We start from the raw sequence: 18,852 nt of genomic DNA, 5'->3' as shown, positions 1-18,852 counted from the left end.
TATTCCTAACCACTTCCCAATACACAATAAAAAAGGATCATTGGCGTTTCTATGACCATAAAAGTGTAAAAAAAAAAAATCACACAATGTAAAAATGACTGGTTTTTGGCCAGTTCATCTCAAAGGGATCAAAAAGTCACATCTGCCCAGCTGAGCCCACATAAAACAAGCCCTCATATACAGTTAGTCCATTGCAAGAAAAAAATATATATGGGTGCCATAAGGTAACAAATAAAATAAAAAAAAATTCTCAAGTAAAATATAACAAAAATGTATATATTTGGTATTGCCTTAAAAGATTACTCCAGGATCTGAAAACGTATCCCCTATCCTAAGATCTCCCGTACGGGGCCCCGGCAGTCCGCACAAACGGCATGTGTCGACCACTGCACAAAGTGGCGTCAGAAATGCACCTTTAATGCAGCCTTATGTCAGAGCCGGAGATTGCCGAATGCTGCACTCTCATAGCATTGTATTGAGGGGACATGTCGACTGCCGCTTCATCTGGTGGTCGACACACCCCTTTACACAGACTGTCAGGGCCCCTGTACAGAAGATCGCGGGGGTCCCAGCAGTCGGATCCCCCCACAATCTGACACTTATCCCCTATCCGTCATTGATACCACTTGGTGAACTAAATCAATGGCAGAATCATTTTTATTCCATTTCACCCCACAAATACGACTTTCAATGCCAATAGAAAAAAACTCACCCCACAAATAAACAAGCCGCTATTTTGCAAAGTTGATGGGAAAATTCAAAGTTCTCCGAAGGTAGCGGTAAAAAAAACTAAAACGCTGTCATCAAAAAATCGCTATCACGGGAAAGGGGTTGAATCTCAAACTTACACATCTCTTTACTATTGAGTTAATCATTGAGTGAACTTCAATTTCAATTAAACCTGAATGACCTTAAAAAAATGTTTGGCTCACCTATGTATCTATACTTATCTTTGGTGATAGGGCAATAGGCAGAATCATAGGCACAATCACAGGTAGCGCACTCGCTTCATATTTCACGCTGCAGATGTGCTGATGACCATTAGTAGAGTGAGCTCCCTGCTGTGCCCATGTGTCCTGCATGTCTGCTCGTAGCAGCAATCCGCTGGTACAAGCAGACATACAGGGATCTGCAAGTCTGTAGTAAATGGTGCACACATGCGCAGTTTATTCTCAGACATCTTGGTCGCTCTCCCTGCTCCCTGAGCTAGGCCGAGAGCGGGCGTGATGTTTGAGAGTAAACTGCATGCGCACACCGTTTACTACAGACTCGCAGATCCCTATGGGAGAGATTTATCAAAACCTGTACAGAGAAAAAATTCACCAGTTGCCCGTAGCAACCAATCACATTGCTTCTTTCATTTTAAAAAAGGCCTCTGACAAATGAAAGAAGCAATCTGATTTCTTGCTATGGGCAACTGGTGAACTTTTCCTCTACACAGTTTTTGATACATCTCCCCCTATGTGTCTGCTTGTACCAGTGGATTGCTGCTACAAGCAGATACGGAGGACACACAGGCACAGCAGAGAGCTCACTCCAGTGATGGCCATTGGTGCAACCACAGTGTTTAAGACGCCAGGGATGAGCTACCCTTCCCTTAATTTATATTTGTGGTGTTGTCTTTTCTCCATTTTAATGTTAGTCCATTTTTAACCCCTAACATCCTTCGGTTGCCTATATATATATATATATATATATATATATATATTAGTAACTTTAGTATTTTTAGATTACTTTGAGTAACCCCTTCCTGCTGATAACATGGATGTAGCTCTTACAGTACAGTAGCTGCTATGGTGGTCATCAACTAAGGACACCAATCACAACTCAGCTTTTATTTTCCCAGAGCGCATTAAGATATGAAAGCAGAGCTGTGATTGGTTGCTGTAGGCAAAATGGACGAGTATTTGTCTTCAACAGATTAATAAATCTGGGCCAATGAGTGGACTCCAAGGTAACCATAAGCAAGACCCATTCCAAATTCTGCTATAATGCACTGTGATCACACCTTGCTGGGAGCCTCCTGAATCCACTTTTATTACAGAAGAAAGCAAGTGTTCATTTCTGTAGGGGAAATTTATCAGTTAATGGAACAAATTAAAAGCAACAGGGCTTTGAAGAATAGTGACGCTATGACCTCCACAGAAAAATTAATATTTTTTGTTTGACCACTAAGTACCACAACTGTAGAGAGGTTGACATTTTAAGGCTCAGGTTAGATTACACTCAAACTGTATGTTTTACCTTCTAACTACCAATATAAATCATAATGTACAAAAATATACAGAAACTTTATAGAATAGGGTTGTGCGCTGCCCTGACTTTCGGAGCTCCGCTCACAGCGTCCGGAAGTTCATTACTCCGAACGCTGTGTGCGGGCTTCCATGTTCGCAGCCACCGGGTGTGACGTCACGCCCGGCCCCTCGTGACGTCTTGCCCGCCCCCTCAACGAAAGTCTATGGGAAGGGGGCGTGACATCGGTCGCGCCCCCTTCCCATAGACTTTCGTTGAGGGGGCGGGCAAGACGTCACGAGGGGGCGGGCGAGGGGCCGGGCGTGAAGTCACCCCCCGCAGCCGCGAACACGGAAGTCCGCACACAGCGTTCGGAGTAATGAACTTCCGGACGCTGTGAGCGGAGCTCCGAAAATTAGGGTAGCGCACAACCCCTTTAAAGGGGTACTCTGGGGGAACTAAACCCATAGCCCATCCTTTCCCCCTCATTAACCTATTTAACTGTCTAAATATAATTTATTAGCTATAAAGAGTAGTTTCAATTCTTTGGTTGTCCCTTACATGCATGTAGTGAGGGAATTACATCATCCAGCCATCCACTCTGTCTCTGTCCAAATCCCTCTTTGAAAGCCGCCCCCATTCTCCTGAGAGTCGCAGACCACACGGCTTCTGCCCTGCACTGATGCTTCCTTTACTGCTGAGAACTGTGAGGTGTGTGCAGCCTCAGCCAATCACACACTGAATCAGAGCAGGAGAATGGAGGCTGGCAAAGCAGAACTACAATGGTTGCTGGGAGATGTAGGCAAGGGGAGAGAAGGATGGCAAAAAATATCAAGCAACCAGAGTAGACAATAGGGGCCACAGGAGGCATGCATATCAGGCAGGATGATTTACAGGGAACATATGCAGAAAGTGTGGTGGTTTTGGGGGGAGCTTTTCATATATATACGTATACTTCCCTGTAGTACCCATTTAACAGCCAAAAGTTGTCCAACAGCTTCCCTGGTACTGGACTGCAATCTGAATATTATGGAGTAAACCTGAATGAGAATACATAATTTCCTATATGTTTAGGGAACGTATCATCAAAAAATCACCTTATTAAACTCAAGTATGTATGTTAGGCTAGACTTTATTTTTAGCCAGAAAAGGGAGCAGACAGATCCAAAGAGATCCCAGTTACTTCAATGTGGTCTGTCTGATTTCTGTCTGGTGTCTATTTACTTAGCAGGATTTGACCTGACAAAAAAATTACTGCTTTGTATTTTTTGGTCAGATTGTGCTAAATAAGCATAATCTACAACAAAGCACCCCAGAACACAGCTCCATCACAAATGTGAACCGTACCTTATTTTTTATGGATTTCTGGTGATGTTTTTCTAATTTGCCTGTCTATATTTTAAAATAATTGTAAAATATTGCAGTATAAGACAGATAAGATAGGGTTATACCATATACAATATGTGATGGTCATAGCTCAACTCTTTCACTCTCCCTGTACAATGGCCTCTGTACAGGTCACAAAGCATGTCTAGATAACTCCCCATAAAAGTCAATAGGGTCGGTTACAGTTTATTGTTTCCTGTGTCCACGAGGCTGCTGTAAAGCATGTTGTGTGCTCAGGAAATAAAAATGTACAAAACAAATAATGAAAACATATACTAGTTCGTTTTCCTATATACTTCATTGGCCACAATGCTAAGGGAGCTACAGCCATAAGAGCGTTGATTTACACACCATAAGAGGCTATCTATTAGAGTTGCCTGGCATCTGCACGACCCATACAAGTGAGCACAATCTCTCCACCTGTGCCCCTGAACCCACATTCCTGCCAAATTTCCCTCTATGTTGTCTGAGGCATGTACTTTATTATGCATTAACATGTCATACACAGAAGGACTTAAAAACTTTTTTCTTTTAAATAAACTGGTGGCAGAAAGTTAAGCATATTTGTAAATTACTTCTATTAAAAAATCTTAATCCTTCCTGTACTTATTAGCTTCTGAATACTACAGAGGAAATTCTTTTCTTTTTGGAATGCTCTCTGATGACATCACGAGCACAGTTCTCTCTGCTGACGTTATTATCATAATAATAATGCTTTATTTATTGTTGTCCTTAGTGGGATTTGAACCCAAGTCCCCAGCACTGCAAGGCAGCAGTGCTAACCACTGAGCCACCATGCTGCCCTTAGCATACATCTGCTATGCACGTCTGTTAAAATGGACAGAGATGTCAGCAGAGAGTACTGTGCCCGTGATGTCATCAGTGTTCCAAAAAGAAAGGAATTTCCTCTGTAGCATTCAGCAGCTAATAAGAAATAATTTACAAATATGTTTAACTTTCTGCCACCAGTTGATTTAAAAGAAAAAAGGTTTTCACCGGAGTACCCCTTTAAAAGGGATTGTCCGGGCAGTATATATTTTATATATATATATATATATATATATATATATATATATATATATATATATATAAAGAAGAAGAAGAAACAAACAGCTCAGGGACTGGAGCTTTGTAATACAAGTGTTTGTTCTTTTTTTTTTTAACCATTACTCCCTCCCTGAGCAGCTATATTAAACATATACAGTGGTCTCTCAAGTTACAATATTAGTTGGTTCCAGGACGACCATTGTATGTTGATACCATAACTCTATGGAAACCTGGTAATTAGTTCTGAAGCCCCAAAATGTCATCCAAAAATAGGAAAAGTGAGGATTAAACAAAAATAAATAGATAACTAATACAGATAAGCAAGTCCTTACATATAAAAGATGAAAATGCTGCTGGGAGCTGTAAATCACTGTCATATGTCGCATGTATGTAGAGGTCAGGAGCTTCTTCAGGGTCCTGTACCGTACACGCAATGTCCTAAAAAAGTTAAATGGAGCCACCCTACTTGGTGTCCAAAGGAGCAGCTAACTGTGGCATAGGTTAAGAGTAGTAAAGAACATGTAATACCTCCCTGTACTGTAGGGGGCACTACCAGACAGGAATTCAGTGCATACGCTTCCATAATACAGGTGTTTTACCAGTGAATGCCCATTCTGATTGGTTGGTTCTTCCAGCAATTGACATGTTTTGAAGATCTGGACGGTCTATAGTATTGTTTGTTGACTATGGTTTCAAGTTACAATGGTCCAGAAAAGACTATTGTAAGTTGAGGGATCACTGTACTGCCCAGACAATCCTCCCTCCAACTCCACTGGTATAACAAAGCTCTAGTCCCTGCTGTGCAATGCTTACGAGTTTCGGGGATATGATGTTACACGCTCACTCAGCTAATCAGTGTCTGGGGCAGCAGCCCGCTGTGGCCGCTCATTGCATAAGCAATTGTGTGATGTCACGTCCCTAAACCCAGAAGTGCCAAACAGCAGGGACCAGAGCTTTGTAAGTCACAGAATGAACAAAGAAAGCATAGGCAACTCACGACTGCATCTTCAAAGCTACTTCTTTATTTAGGACATGCTCACATATGAAACAGAGGAGAGAGAGAGACAACACGGGGAGGGGGGGGGTAAAGCTAGACGGCGACGGCAACAGTTTCACACGATATACGTGCTTCTTTTGGCCTCATAGCAGGTATGAACACAAGTACATCTCTACAGGTGAGAACTTACAGCTTAACCAATCACCATAGGGGTCCCATCTGTACCATTGCTCAGCATACTCAGCATAGATCCTCACATACAAAAGTGATGCAAGTATTGGGTTTATCTGTGAGTTTTAGAAACTCGTGTACTGCCTGTACACCCGCATCACGAGGGATGCGGGTGTACAGGCTGACTACATAAATGGGACAGAGACTCCAACCTGATTCCCAATTAATGTCCCCAACTATTTGCTGTAAATGACAGGTATCTTTGATATATGCAGGTATAGAAGGGAGTAGTGGTTGCAGGAGCCAGTAAATGTAAATGGGACAGATATTCTATTACAGAGCCCACCCCCGGAACAATAGGTCTACCTGGGGGTGGGCTCAGTGCCTTATGTACTTTTGGAAGGGGATACCATTTTGCCGGTTTGGGAGATTCAGGTATTATTCTTTCTGTGTTCTTTTTGGACAAAATACCATTAGCAACATATTTATAAAGAAAAGATTTGAGATTATTCAATATCTTGATTGTGGGGTCAGTACTTATGGGGATGTGTGTGTCTATGTCCTTTAATTGCCCCTAAGCTTCTTTATTGTACATTTCTTTGGACATTAGAACTACACTACTTCCTTTATCAGCCCTAGTAACAACAAACAACAACATCTTCTCTTTTTTTCAAGCGATTAAGGGCTTGCCACTCTAGAGAAGATAGGTTGAATGAAGCTTGGAGGTATAACACAGAATAAAGATCTTTTAATACAGCCTTTTGAAATAGGTCTAAATGACTCCCTTGTTGCTTCGGGAGGGGGGGGGGCGTACAATTGGATTTTCTACCTTTAGTGAACCTATTCACGCCAGCATCAGGCTCAGGCATAGGCTCACTAAAGTCGGATGCCAACATTTCAATGCTCGTTCGATTACGGAACATTCCTGTGGAAAAAAAACTAGAGTGCTCATGCAAGCAGGCGCATCCCCTTCACACTTCTCATGCTCATTTGGTGGTTTACTTAGAAAAAACTTATACAGATTCATGTCCCTGATGGCTTTAGCTAGATCAATTTCAAATCGGACGGTGTTTGGGTTCTCTACAAGTCCAAAATGAAGTCCTTTGTCTATGTTTGTATCTGGTTTTTAATCGTTTTTGCATAGAAGTAATAGGTATAGTTTGAGAACTACCGCCCTTTTATGATGTCATCACTCATGTGGTGCAAGTCCAAGAAACTGGTGATTGGTTAAGCTGTTTAAAGGGGTATTCCAGGAAAAATATTTTTTTATATATCAACTGGCTCCAGAAAGTTAAAGAGATTTGTAAATTACTTCTATTAAAAAAAACTTAATCCTTCCAGTAATTATCAGCTGCTGAACTTGAGTAGTTCTTTTCTGTCTGACAACAGTGCTTTCTTCTGACATTTCTGCTTGTCTCGAGAACTGCACAGAGTAGCATAGGTTTGCTATGGGGATTTGCTTCTACTCCCGAGACAGGTGTCATCAGAGAGCACTTAGACAGAAAAGAACAACTCAACTTCAGCAGCTCAGAAGTACTGAAAGGATTAAGATTTTTAAAATAATTTACAGATCTGTTTAACTTTCTGGAGCCAGTTGATAAATAAAGTTTTTTCCTGGATAACCCCTTTAAGCTCTCAGCTGTAGAAATGTACCTTGTGTTCATACCTGCTATGAGGCCAGAAGAAGCAAGTATAAAGTGTGAAACGGTTGCTGTCGCCGTCTGTCAGTACCCGGCCCCCTGTGTTGTCTCTCTCTCTCTCCCCTCTGTATCACATGTGAGTATGTTCCAAATAAAGAAGAAGCTTTGAAGACATAATAGTGGTGAGTTGCCGACAATGCTTTCTTGTTCATTCTGTGACTTTCGGATCTTTATCAAGTCAGAGCGCCGCCTATATTCTATCAGCAGTGACCCGGCTTCCCTAGTCCATTCCACCACATGTTACACACTTAGCAGTGCCAAGCTAGTGCCTTTTTGCTCTTTATTTCCAGAGCTTTGTAATACTGCCGACGGCACGGGAGTAAGGAAAGTAAGTGTTTCTTATTTTTTTTATTACCCACTCGCTGAACAGATATATAAAATATATATTGCCCGAACCATCCCTTTAAGTCCTTCTGTATCTAACATTTTAATGCATAATAAAGCATATGTCCTGGAAACCATAGAGTGAAATCTGCAGGAATGGGGGTTCAGGGGCACAGGTGGAGGGATAATGCTCCACTATATGGGTTAATGACATTAACACTGCTTATGTAAAAATGTATGTCTTACTACTGTTAATAGAAATAATATAAAGCACTTATATAAGTACTTACTTCATTCATTTTGATAACAGAGAAAACGTATTGAATAGGAAGGTCATACAATCTTTCTGAAATAAGCTGTAGTTTATATGTAAATATGCATGTAATTGCTGTTGCACTGGTTATTTACCTATAGACAGCGTACCTGTCCACCAATGCCGAAAAAAGAGTGGAGGCAAGACACCACAGGAATTTGGTAAGAGTTATCTAATACAAAATCTTGCATTGTTGACCAATAGGCATAGAGTGGGACATTTATGAAGCCAGGGTGCAGATCCTCTAAAGTTGCACATTTTTGCACAGAAATTACCATGCTTGCGTAAAAAAATTGCCAATTCTACAAAAAAAAATTAGCAACTTAAGAGGTTGTACACCATTCGCTCCAAGGAGGCATGTGGGAGGCTGGAAAGGGTGCTCCACCTCAAATGAAGGGAGCGTGCCTTCCTAGTATGTGACTATAGGGCCGACTTGCGACACTTACAGGGGTACTCCCGTGGAAAACTTTTTTTTTTTTAAATCAACTGGTGCCAGAAAGTTAAACAGATTTTTAAATCACTTCTATTAAAAAATCTTAATCCTTCCAGTATTTTTTAGGGGATGTATACTAAAGAGAAATCCAAAAAAGAAATGCATTTCCTCTGATGCCATGACCACAGTGCTCTCTGCTGACATCTCTGTCCATTTTAGGAACTGTCCAGAGCAGCATATGTTAGCTATGGGGATTTTTTCCTGCTCTGGACAGTTCCTAAAATGGACAGCAGAGGTGAGCAGAGAGCACTGTGGTCATGACATCAGAGGAAATACATTTCTTTTTTGGATTTCTCTTTAGTATACAGCCCCAAAAAAGTAATGTAAGGATTAAGATTTTTTAATAGAAGTGATTTACAAATCTGTTTAACTTTCTGGCACCAGTTGATAAAAAAAAAAAAAAAAAAGCTTTACACGGGAGTACCCCTTTAAAGCTGTAGAAATATACACCACCTCAATAGGTGGTGTATTTTTGTGTGGCAGGCAGCAATGGAGCAGCTGGATTTACTAGGAGGTGCCTCTTAGCAAATCCAGCAGACCAAAAAAAAAAAAGGAGCTTTATTCATGTCAAGCACCAAAACGCCACAGATGATAAATGTCCCCCAGATTGTTTATGTAATTCTTTATAGCAGTTTTAGGTTAAGGACTTGTGCACACTGTTGTATCACAAAGCATGCTATATTGTACCTTGGCTTGGATACCGTCTTACATAGTGTATTTATTATACACTAGACGGATTAGTCCTGTAATATGGTGCCACACAACACAGACCTGCAGGTTTATTTGTGTCTCTATAAAAAGTGTTCATGCTTATGGCACAGACCCTAAAGCTATATTCATATGCATAATTGAGAAATTCTTAAATTATAGTGATATATACAGACAATACATAGATAGCTTGATCTGTAATTCTAAAGTTATGTTAGCTTTGTCTCTTTAATTTGGCAGTATTTTTTCCATTTAAAGTGAACCTGACAGGTAAACCCAGAGGAAACCCACATAAACGCAGGGAGAACATAACAACTCATTGCAGATGTTTTCCTTGGTGGGATTTGAACCTAGGATCCACTGAGCCACCGTGCAGCGCACTATACAGATTTAGCTGCGGAAATATGATTGGTGGTGTACTCCTCTGTTTCCATGGCATTTTACCTGGGACAATGATTCAGTTTGGTGTCCCTTTCCTCCTAATGTGTGGTAGTTTGCCATAAAAAGGACATACCAAGGCAAATCATAGTTTTTTGGCCCCCATGGCATCATGACCACCTGCAAGGCTTTTCTTTAGACCTCCGACAAACAGTCTTTGTAACAAAAACCATCACTGTCCCTGTCTTCAGCTCTTCCAACAAACAGTCCCACTTTAATAACATTACTCCTTATCTTTAGCCTCCTCAATCACACAGTCCCATGTAAATAACAGCACTCTTCCATTTACTCTCCTCTAACATATAGTCTGATATAAATGACATCACATCTCTGCCTTCAGCCTTCTCCAACATACAGTTCCATGTCAATAACATAATTCCCCTCCCTCCAGCTTCTTCTAACACACAATCCCATCCCTTGCACCCAAGGCCAGTGGATACCAGGCAGTGGTGGACTAGTGATAGTTCTAGTAGCCATTGGACAGGACAGCAGGTAGTGAAGGACTGATGGGAGTTGTAGTAGCCAGTGGACAGGACAGCAGGGATGGGGTTAGTACTATCTAACCAGTGGCATCTGGAATAGGAGTTTTAAATTCCTTACTGATCCATGCCTGATTCATTTAGACAAAAGTGAGTTTTTCCCTGTTGCTTGCAGACATATTTGTTCATTTACGGGTGACACTGCCTGCCACACTGATGTTACACTGGAGGATGGATAAGACAGAAAACCAATGGCAAACAGGGCAAGTTCTGTCCAATGGTCTAATCTGATGACCCAGAAGTACATGAGGTCTGGGATCTTGGTGTCTGTCAGAGAAAGGGCATACCTTAGGTACGCATCAACCTGGTTATGTAGCTGGTGGTGTACATCCATTTGATGATGATTCATATCAGGGTGGAATACTGGATGTTAAAAGTTTACCATCATGTACTCCAATGTTGTACTCAAGCTTTTCCAAGGCTCCGGTTTGTTCTGCCTCCGTCCCATATTGCCAAGGTTGGTCCTCATGGTCGTCGTCGTCATTCTCATTATCATCATCATCGTCGTCAACTTGTGTAGTTTTCTTGTCCCCTATCCCTTTAACAGATTCCATCTCCAAACCCTCCTCAGGTCCCACTTCCTCATCTAACTCCTCCTTAAGAAGAGCATCTGCCAGCCAGATCGGTGCAACTGTGGAGGTGTCACTTTTATTTCCTTGCTTTATTGTGGTGGAGCCTTGTTCTGTCATAGCTACTACTTCAAGTATCCACCATGTCATGCACCATGCTGCACACCAACAACTGCATGTAGTGGCCCTGCCTCTCTGCCACATGATTTTGCAAAGAAGGGATGGCTTTTTGGCAAAATAATGGTGACTAGGTATGTCTCACCTGGGCTGGGAACACCCCATGAGTTGCTTAAAGGCCATGGAGTCAGCAAGATGGTACAGGAGCACCTGCACCATCAATAACTTGGCAAAGTGAAAATTAGAGGGCAACTGTCACCAATTCCCCCCCGGCTACTACCATGACAATACTGATGACAAGAAGATAAATGTAGGACCTTTGTCTGCGGTTTTTCATCTTCAGCGGTCAGCCACATTCGGATAGGCGTGGCTTGGGGTTCTCAATGCCCCACTGCCGCCACGCCTATCCTCTCTACGTCAGCACGGGGACTGCTGTGTGATAAGACACAGAGGTCCTCAGCACATGTGCCCCTGATGTTCTGGATGTTCACACCAGCCCGGCGTGAGTTCACAGAGCGAGTGCTCGCTCCCTGCGACAGGTGCAGAAAGGTATCAGTTGGCGGGAGCGAGCCCTCACGGAGGGAGGGATCAAACACTAACTTTGTGAAGTCAGGCCCCAGTACGCACGTCTAGGACATCAGGGGTGCATACACTGTGTCTTATCACATAGCGGTCCCAGAGCTGAAGTAGAGAGGATAGGGGTGGTGATTGCGAACAGGGAGAAGGTTTACCTCACATTTTGGGGTGTCTCAACTGTCCCACGCGGCCTTGTGATGCCATTCTATGTGCCCACTTAGAGACATAGGGGGAGATTTATTAAAACCTGTGTAAAGGAAGAGTGGTGCAGTTGTCCATAGCAACCAATCAGATCGCTTCTTTCACTTTTAAAAAAGCCTGTGAAAAATTTAAGAAGTCATCTGATTGGTTGCTATGGGAAACTGCACCACTCTTCCTTTACACAGGTTTTGATAAATCTCCCTCATAGTTCCTTTACTCATACCCTAGCCATGGCATACTTTATGTTTGCAGAGAAGACACAGTTTTCTATAGTAAGGTAGAAGAGAATTTCCATGTGGAAAAATACCGGACAGGTACACCACCAATTGTATTTCACATCAAATTGGTTTTGGCTTACAAATACTAATGTTATAGCTGACCAAAATATTGTCATTTAAAATTATCCTGCAGCTTACAGAGATAAACTGTTAATATTGTTCACACATATGTAGGCAAAACACTCAGGAGGTTCCTAGATCTGAAGATTTGTATCATGGAGTGGCCATGGAGGCAGACATGTTTCTGCTTTTCACGTCACTAATCTTACCTAAGCCTTTACTAGCAAAAAATAAATAAAGACTAACTGCATTGGGAATGTAGATAAGACAGACTTTAGGGTCCTTTACACAAATATTTTAACGTAAATGCACTTATTTATATACATTCCACAACTATTTAGTATATTCAAATTGGTAAAAGCTTATTTACTTTGATAAAGTAGAGTAGAAAGTACAAAGAAAATGTACTGACACGATGTTATTGTTTTTTCAGATGCTACTGCAAACCCAGAAGAAATAGAGAAAATAGCCAATGAAATTCTTGCTATTAAGCTGCCAGCTGCCCCATATGATTTAATTAACATATTAAACAAAATTAAAAAGTTTTGCGATGATTACAAGGAAAACAAAAAAAACTTACAAAAACAACTGGAAGAAGTGAAGAAACTCACTGAGCGAGCAAAAGATGCAAAGTAAGTTTAAAGGGGTTCTCCACCATAAGGTGATTTTAGTACATACCTGGCAGGCAGTAATGGACATGCTTAAGAAGGATTTGCACTTGTCTTGGGGCTAAATGGTTATGTTGTGAGATTACCATAACACTGTGGCTAGCTTTTTGTGAACTGGTATTTCCTATTTGAGTTTCCTTCTTTGCCTATGTGGTGACCACGGGGTGTTGCAGTGAGTGGTGGGGTCGCATGGCATTAACCCCTGGGGCAAGATGTTGTTAACCCCTAGTGTTCGTGACGCCAGGATGTGGTTGTTTTGGTATACGGCACCGCCGACAACCAGCCCAGAAATGGCATGCAGTAAATGAGGGTCTACAGCAAGGATTCGAAGCAACTTGAACTTTTACTTGAAAAAGGCATAAAACAGTCTTTACAACTAGCCAACTTCCACAGAGGTGACCGGGACACAGGGGACCTCTCAGGCTCGCTTGGACTTGTAGTTATTATAGTAATGATGCAGGCCACTGTACTACTGTTGTAATTTTAGCGGGACAGTAGTGGACTTGAATTGTAGAGGTAGATTTCACTTACAGTTTAGTTGTGGCTGCAGGTTTTTAGGCTTTGGCCTAGATAAGCTGAACTTTAATGGTACAGGACTTTGTGCTTGCTTTTAGGTCCAGGTCTCATGAGAGTGAATCTGGAGACTACAGCCCCTTATATATTAGGGGGATGGACTAAGGCCCATTGGTAGCTGGTTGCCTGGGGTACCTGTGTCCTTGGATCTCCGGGTGTATCATGTGATTACAGGTCACATGACCAAGGAAGGTCCTATACATTTTATACAATCTGTACAACCTTATACATAATGACATTCTCAGTAGAACACATACAATAAATGTACATAGTGAATATACAATGCATTAAACCCCATATAACCTAGGGGTAACCCTGTAGGAGAGCCCTTTGGACCTTAGGGACTCTTCCTGAGGGGACTTAAGGACTGTACAGATCAGCCACCCCCACCCATTGAAACATAAATTAGCTGTATCCATTCAAAAGACCTGTGTTTTTCAATTCGGGTGCCTACAGCTGTTGCAAAAATACAATTAGTTGCAGATGGATCTCTCTCCCACCAAGCAATCTCTCCACCCATTGAAGCAGACAGGCTCCCTGTCATCAGCTGACTAATGATGTCAGGTCTCGGCCGCATTGCAACCTGGGAAAAATCTGAGACAACAGTAATTTTGTATGCTGTTAAAAATAAATATTTGGGTGAAAATCACAGAAGAATTGTGAGAAAACCATCAAACACAGTTACAGACACTATATTATGATCAACACTAACTTTATAGCCCCTGTAGCATAGGCAAATAAAAAAAAATCCTAGAATACCCCTTTAATGCTGTCAAAATGATGGCTATGGTTGGGTGGAGAGGTAATTAAAAGGAGTATTCCAACGTAAAAAAAAAAAAATATATCGCTATGATTCTTACTCAACTTTGATCCCCTGTTGGTCTTGTTGCAGCTCCCAATTCCTCCACTTCTAGTCCTCCAATGCACCTGTCTTCTGCCTGCTTCTGAGATTAGAGCAGGACCTGCCGACTGTACATATTACTGGCTGAGATAGAAACGCTGTTCTCCTGACCTATAAGGTCCTGAGCCGATGCGTGAGGCAAATTTTTGTTTGCTATTGCTGATGGCAGACTACTGTGTGTCGAGAATAGGATCTGTCAGCTTGGAGTTTTTTGGACAACCAACACTTTGTGCACATGCTTTGCACTCTTTTTTTTTTATGTGCACTTAAACTGCCAGTTTACTCTGACATGTTGCTTATGAGATCAATGATCCGATGGACCATAATCTTATGTGTTTGTAAGTCTTAAGTTTGTGTTAATGTTTGTTTTTTTATTTGTAGATGCTTTGTTTTATCTTGTTTATTTCCCTTTTTTGTTGCTTAGAAAAGCAGTGGAAAATCTTCCAAATGGAGATGAAATTCGAAATAACTTAAAACAGGCTGACAGTGCACAGAAGAAAACCAATGCTTTACTAAAAAATGTGAATAAGAATATCCAAGATATTAGAAACAAACTTTCACAGGTATAAGTGAATCATTTCAAGTCATGCGTCATTATTCAAACCAGTTTAAAGAAACAGCTGAAATTCCTAACAAGATACATTCAGGAATATAAAAGTAGTATAAAACAATACAAGAGAACAAGAAATAATGTCCAGCACAGCCAAGTGCTCAGATGCTTAGTGCTTTATTTCAGACACAGCGACAAACAGGGAGATAGCAGTGACGCGTTTCGATCGGCTAGGTGACCTTAATCATACAACTTTAGTATGATTAAGATCGCCTAGCCGATCAAAACGCGTCACTGCTATCTCCCTGTTTGTCGCTGTGTCTGAAATAAAGCACTAAGCATCTGAGCACTTGGCTGCGCTGGACATTATTTCTTGTTCTCTTGGATTCACATCAGCAGTGTCCGGGCTGAGTCCGTGCCGCGGCCGGCGGACATAGGAGGGGTGAGCTGGATTCATTCTTTGTGGCTATAAAACAAAACATCATATTTCTATATTAAACTTTTATGTAACTTGTCTCTGCACATATCAGGCAAAACTATGCTCTTTAATACATTCTCCAGTATCTGTGCTAATCTATCACCCTTGTTCAGTAGCCAGTAGTTTTGGGCGCGAATATTCGCATTTCAAATTTTTATCGCAAATTCGCAAATATTGTGAATATATTCACTATATATTCGAAAGTACGAATATTCACATATACGCATATTCGCATATTCCTTCTTTTCACTTGTGGGCCAATTAGAATGATGCAAATACACTTCTCAGAGGTTATCAACAACATCCCTAGCAACCAATAGTAAAGTTGGCCACCCCCTCACCGTTTTCTTCCTCGAATACGTGAATATGCGAATATTTGCATATGCGAATATTACGAATACGCGAAATTCGCAAATATAAGACGAATATTCCTCTATATGTTCACAAAATATCGCAAATTCGAATATGGACAATGCCGCTCATCCCTACTAGCCAGCCATCTAATATAGACATTAGGGCTATGTTCACACAGGCGAATGTCAGCAAATAAAATCTCCATGAAGACATTTCACTTACAGCTGGCGGAACATGCCGGCGCTAGGACCAGTTGGGAAAGCTCACTTTTCATAGATGGCAATGCATTTCTGTGTGGACTCCACAGCAAGAATAGGCATGTATTTTCTCTCTGTGGACACCAGAATTAAAATTTTCACTCCAGGAACTTCTGGCCCAGGAATTCTACCATGTGCAGAAAAACTATAAAAACGTTGCTGCTGCGAAATTTCTGTGGGGAATTCTAATGTGGAATTCTGCACGGAAATTGCCGTGATCACATTATTAATAAATCAGTGAGGCTATTTTGTACATACAGTCATTATTCTATAAGATGACTAGGTTATACTTTCTTCCCTGGAAATTGCTAGGTATAGACATTTTTGCCTGTAATTCAGTAGAGTTTCTCAACTAGTACAGACATGAACAAACATACCCTGGCCACCTATAAAGATAGGTTGCCTGGGTTAAAAAAAAATAAAATTAAAAAAAAACGATAAAAATTACCTTGAGATGAAACAATATAGAACAAAGTAGACTATCTATACAAAAAGAAAAATAAGCAAATATAATTGTTGTATAACTGTGTCTACAATTATCGATGTGAATTATAACCTATTTTTATGCTTTAACCAGGCTCAAGAAAAAGCAGATAAAGTAGACAGCAAATTAAAAGCTGTAAAAGATTTGCACTCACAACTAGAATCAAAAATTGCAGAATTGCAAGAAAAAATGCTAAAAAACAGGATTGCAGCTGATAAAGCACAAAAAGGAGCAAACAATGCGTTGAAAGAGGCATCTGAAAGTGAAAATGTATGTTACAGTTTTTAAGATCCTTTCTATTAATGTATGTACATATACAAAATTGGAGTAAATCTCATAATGGTGTTGATCTAGTAGAAAATACTGGGTGCCAATTTTTCTGATTGATCCCCAAATTTCACACTGGCCAGAGAAAGTCCATGTGTGAGGGCACCCATGCTTTATTAAGTGTTCAGAGAACTTGCAATATTTCTCATGTTGATAGAATCTTGATCCAGGGATTTATTCCAATTGCCATGTTGGGGTCAGGAAGGATTTTTTCCACTGTCATGGGGCAATTGGCATCAGCCTTATGTTTGTGCCTTCCTCTGGATCAACACAGTGGGGTTCTAAGTTGGACTCGATAGACTCTTTTTTTCAACCTTACAAACTATGTTACTATGTTGATATTTTGTAATATATTCATCAGCAATGACACTGTTGGGTCTATAATATTCTGATATATTGATCGCTATATCTATACTCATATGCTTTTGCTAAATGCTATTGCTAAATATTGAAGAAGAACTTTGCTTTCCTTAACCCCTTAAGGACCATGGGTTTTTCTGTTTTTGCACTTTTGTTTTTTCCTCCTCACCTTTTAAAAATCATAACTCTTTCAATTTTGCACCTAAAAATCCATATTATGGCTTATTCTTTGCGCCACCAATTCTACTTTGTAATGACATCAGTCATTTTACCCAAAAATCTCCAGCGAAATGGAAAAAAAATCATTGTGCGACGAAATTGAAGAAAAAATGCAATTTTGTAAATTTTGGGGGCTTCCGTTTCTACGTAGTACATTTTTCAGTAAAAATGACACCTTATCTTTATTCTGTAGGTCCATACAATTAAAATGATACCCTACTTATATAGGTTTGATTTTGTCATACTTCTGTAAAAAATCATAACTACATGCAGAAAAATATATAAGTTTAAAAATTTTCATTTTCTGACCCCTATAACTTTTTTATTTTACCGCTCATGGGGCGGTATGAGGGCTAATTTTTTGCGCCGTGATCTGAAGTTTTTAGCCGAACCATTTTTGCATTGATAGGACTTTTTGATCACTTTTTATTCATTTTTTCATGATATAAAAAGTGACCAAAAATACGTTATTTTGGACTTTGGAATTTTTTGGCGCGTACGCCATTGACCGTGCGGTTTAATTAATGATATATTTTTATAGTTCGGACATTTACGCACTCGGCGATACCACACATGTTTATATTTATTTACATGTTTGTTTGTTTTTTATGGGAAAAGGGGGGTGATTCAAACTTTTATTAGGGTTAAATTACATTTATTAACCATAGGGAGCTATAGGACTGCATACACTGATCTTATACCCTGTTCACTGCAAAGCCATAGCTTTGCATTGATCAGGGTTATCGGCGGTCGATTGCTCAAGCCTGCATCTCAGGCTTGGAGCAATCAATCGCCGAGGGGACACGCCGGAGGCAGGAAAGAGGACCTCCGCGCGTGTCCCAGCTGATCGGGACACCGCAGTGAAAACTGCGGTGGTCCCAATCAGCCCCACTAAGAAAGCCGGGCAACTTTCACTTTCGGTTTAGACGCGGCGTTCAACTTTGAACGCCGCGTCTAAAGGGTTAATAGCACGTGGCACCGCGATCGCTGCCACGCGCTATTAGCCCCAGGTCCCGGCTTCAGATACATGCCGGGACCGACCCGATATGACGCGTTATATCGCGGGAGCCGGCCAAGGCCGTAAATATATGTCCTTGGTCGTTAAGGGTTTAAGTCAAAACATTTCAGGGTATCTCTTTGCCTGTAATTAAGACTAGAACCTTGAGATGGAGTCTGTGGATACAAGAAGTCTAAACATTGGGCTTTGTGGAAGGATGGAAGCATCTTAAGATAGAGACGTTGCAACATAAATGACTTATGTTACGCCATGCTCAAATGACCAATCAGCATATAGAATGATGCATGGTTTTACCCTTTACCCTCCCCTTTTGTCAGATTGTAAAAACTAATGTGATTTCCGGATAATAAACAGAATTCCCTGTAGTCAGTACCGAGGAGGGAATTCATACCAACCTGGTCTGGTGTGACTTTGCTTACGTCGACACTCGGCAAAATAGTACAGCAGTTGTCACTTACAGTTTAAGGCTGCACATTAAGGCATCCTTGACAACACAATCCTTATCAATGTTAAA

General features: G+C 40.9%; 1 protein-coding gene across 1 annotated transcript in view; it reads left to right on the top strand.

The window, feature by feature from the left end:
- LAMB4 (laminin subunit beta 4) overlaps positions 1-18,852 on the top strand; it is a 137,564-nt gene that overhangs the window by 94,186 nt on the left and 24,526 nt on the right. Inside the window, exons 30-33 of the mRNA XM_056573634.1 lie at positions 8,272-8,331; positions 12,583-12,781; positions 14,716-14,854; positions 16,508-16,684. Of these exons, the coding sequence (XP_056429609.1) occupies positions 8,272-8,331; positions 12,583-12,781; positions 14,716-14,854; positions 16,508-16,684 (575 nt within the window). The remainder of the gene's footprint in view (positions 1-8,271; positions 8,332-12,582; positions 12,782-14,715; positions 14,855-16,507; positions 16,685-18,852) is intronic.

The sequence above is a fragment of the Hyla sarda genome, chromosome 4 (assembly GCF_029499605.1).
Source record: "Hyla sarda isolate aHylSar1 chromosome 4, aHylSar1.hap1, whole genome shotgun sequence".
NCBI classification, from domain to species: Eukaryota; Metazoa; Chordata; class Amphibia; order Anura; family Hylidae; genus Hyla; species Hyla sarda.
The sequence above is the reverse complement of the archived record's forward strand: the minus strand, read 5'-3'. Positions and strand labels throughout refer to the sequence as shown.